This window comes from Triturus cristatus, chromosome 7, assembly GCF_964204655.1.
Source record: "Triturus cristatus chromosome 7, aTriCri1.1, whole genome shotgun sequence".
Classification (NCBI taxonomy): Eukaryota; Metazoa; Chordata; class Amphibia; order Caudata; family Salamandridae; genus Triturus; species Triturus cristatus.
This window is the reverse complement of record NC_140590.1, coordinates 1,798,255,757-1,798,258,068: the sequence shown is the minus strand read 5'-3', so window position 1 is coordinate 1,798,258,068 and position 2,312 is coordinate 1,798,255,757. Positions and strand designations below refer to the sequence as shown.

The 2,312-nt window shown below is 35.4% G+C and overlaps 1 protein-coding gene across 1 annotated transcript; it reads right to left on the bottom strand.

Moving 5' to 3' along the window:
• Positions 1-822: 822 nt before the first annotated feature.
• Positions 823-1,773, bottom strand: LOC146813193 (olfactory receptor 5V1-like). Its single transcript, XM_085615298.1, has one exon. It carries the CDS (start codon positions 1,771-1,773, stop codon positions 823-825), a length of 951 nt encoding a protein of 316 aa, XP_085471424.1.
• Positions 1,774-2,312: the final 539 nt, after the last annotated feature.

Genomic DNA, 2,312 nt, shown 5'->3' with positions numbered 1-2,312 from the left:
ATCAACATCAATCAGCCTGTGGTCACAAGAAGGGAACCAAACGTCTGCTGACACCTATGTGTGTTCGGTCCCTTCTCTGCTTTCTTTGTTCAGAGTTCCAGAGCACTGTGAAAGTTCCAAAGTTAAAGTTTGGGGGTCGTGCCTAAGGGAGAGTCAAAAGATCACTACCATTTCATCAACTTTATGTATTTTTAAATAAACATCCAAATATTATAGCATAATATGAATTACATCGTTTTTGCCACTTTTACTATATTTTAAATCCACAAAATACAATCAAATATGTTTCTGTTTGTATCTGTTTTCAGATATTTTACTTTTGAGCCCAATATGTAAGATTTTCTTTTTTAAGAGGGCCTATTTTGACTAAGGGAAACGTGCTGGACATGTTTTACATCGAGGGATTAACATGATGTTTTAATAGACTTCTGTGAATCCACTGTGCATTCATTCTGTTATCTTTTGTAGTAGAAAAATATCCACAGCATGTCTCATTCATATTTTTGCCAAATTTAATTTCAATAATAACTTAACTTTGCAACTTTTGCACTATTGAAATATCCCCAAATGACTTATTTTTGCTAGTGCTTTTTGTTCAAAATTGGGTAGATATATTGCTTTCATAAATGAAAATCAGAACATCAGAAAATAATTGTGTTCCTAAAAAGTTAAAGTACATTTCTCCTGCAAAAAGAGACAGGTATTTATGGTGGGAAAAAAAACCATATATTTAGTGAGTATTCAAATAACTTGTATCACTTCATCTCCATAAGCATTTACAAAATGACTTTTCAATGGATCATAATGTTGATGTCACCATCATTAACATAATGAGACACATTTTACAAATGATGTATTCTTTTTCTTTTTCAGGATATTTTTTAATTCTGAATTGTTCAGACTGTATATGAATGGGTTGCACAGAGGAGTAATAGTGATGTATGCCAAAGACAGTATCTGGTTCCCTTTCATTGAATATGTTGATATTGGTCGCATATATGTGGAACAAAGGGATCCATAGAATAAAATAACAACAGTGAGGTGAGAAGCACAGGTGGAGAAGGCCTTGTGCCTCCCCTCTTTAATCTTAATTTTAATGATAGACAAAGTGATTTTGACATATGATGTGATGATTAAAATGAATGATGACATTGTTATTAAAGTACCAAATAAAAAGGTAAGAGACTCAATACTGTGAGTACTGGTGCATGACATCTTCAGCAGAGTTGTTACTTCACAGAAGAAGTGGTTGAGTATGTGGGTGTGACAGAAAGAGAGCTTGGAAATAAGAAAAGTGTGACCTACTGGGACCATAAAACCAACAGCCCAGCTTCCTGCTGCTAACTGCATGCACAAACCCTTAGTCATAATGGCCATGTATCGCAAGGGGTTGCAGATGGCTACATACCGGTCATATGCCATGATGGCAAGCAGTTCAACCTCTGTAACTATTGAAACAATGAAAAAATAAACCTGCATAAGGCACTTTGTCATGGAAATATGTAATGCCTCCTGAAAGAAGCCAGCCAACATCTGAGGAAAAAAGACTGATGTGTAACAAATATCAATGAAGGACAATTTTGTGAGGAAAAAATACATTGGAGTGTGCAGATGTGAGTTAGAGTAAACTGTTACCATAATTAGGAGATTACCTGCCAAAGTTATCAGGTAAATTAGCAAAAATGCAACAAAAAGTGGAACCTGAAGCCAAGGAAGTTCGGAAAACCCCACTATCAAGAAATCATCCATTGAACTCAAATTTGCAGCCCGCATCTGCTCAGCTGTGCAGCTGGATTGGATTTACAAGCAATCTGAAAAAAAGTAAAACATATTTCAATAAAGTGTATGATAGGAAGCTCAAGCAAAATATAGAGCATCATACACATGTACAAAAAGTTTTGAATTATCCATGATAAACACATCAAAATCTGTTATTTTTTTTATCAGGTGTTTTTCTCAATTTTTTCATTTTGCAACTAAATATAATTTTTTCAGTGATTTACCAGTAATCTTGACTACTTCAAATCTAGATTTCATCATCCCTGACCTCACTCAAAGTCCGTTTCAGCAACCTGCTGATCTCTAAAATGTGTTCATAGTTAGCTCCACCCCTTGAGCTTATACTTGCTTTCTCACATTAGCACAGCCTGTAATATCAAGCAGAAGGGAAGCACACCCTCTCTGGATAGAGAATCAGGATGTAACGAAGATTACCAGCAGGCAAGTAAACCATCTCACCTACCTGCCTCATCCCAGGCCTTATGTATGAGGAATATTTGATGTATTCTAATGAAATAACAACCAAGTACACA

Excerpts from the sequence above, each read along its gene's own strand:
- LOC146813193 (XM_085615298.1), bottom strand. The coding sequence starts at position 1,773 with ATGCGGGCTGCAAATTTGAGTTCAATGGATGATTTCTTGATAGTGGGG.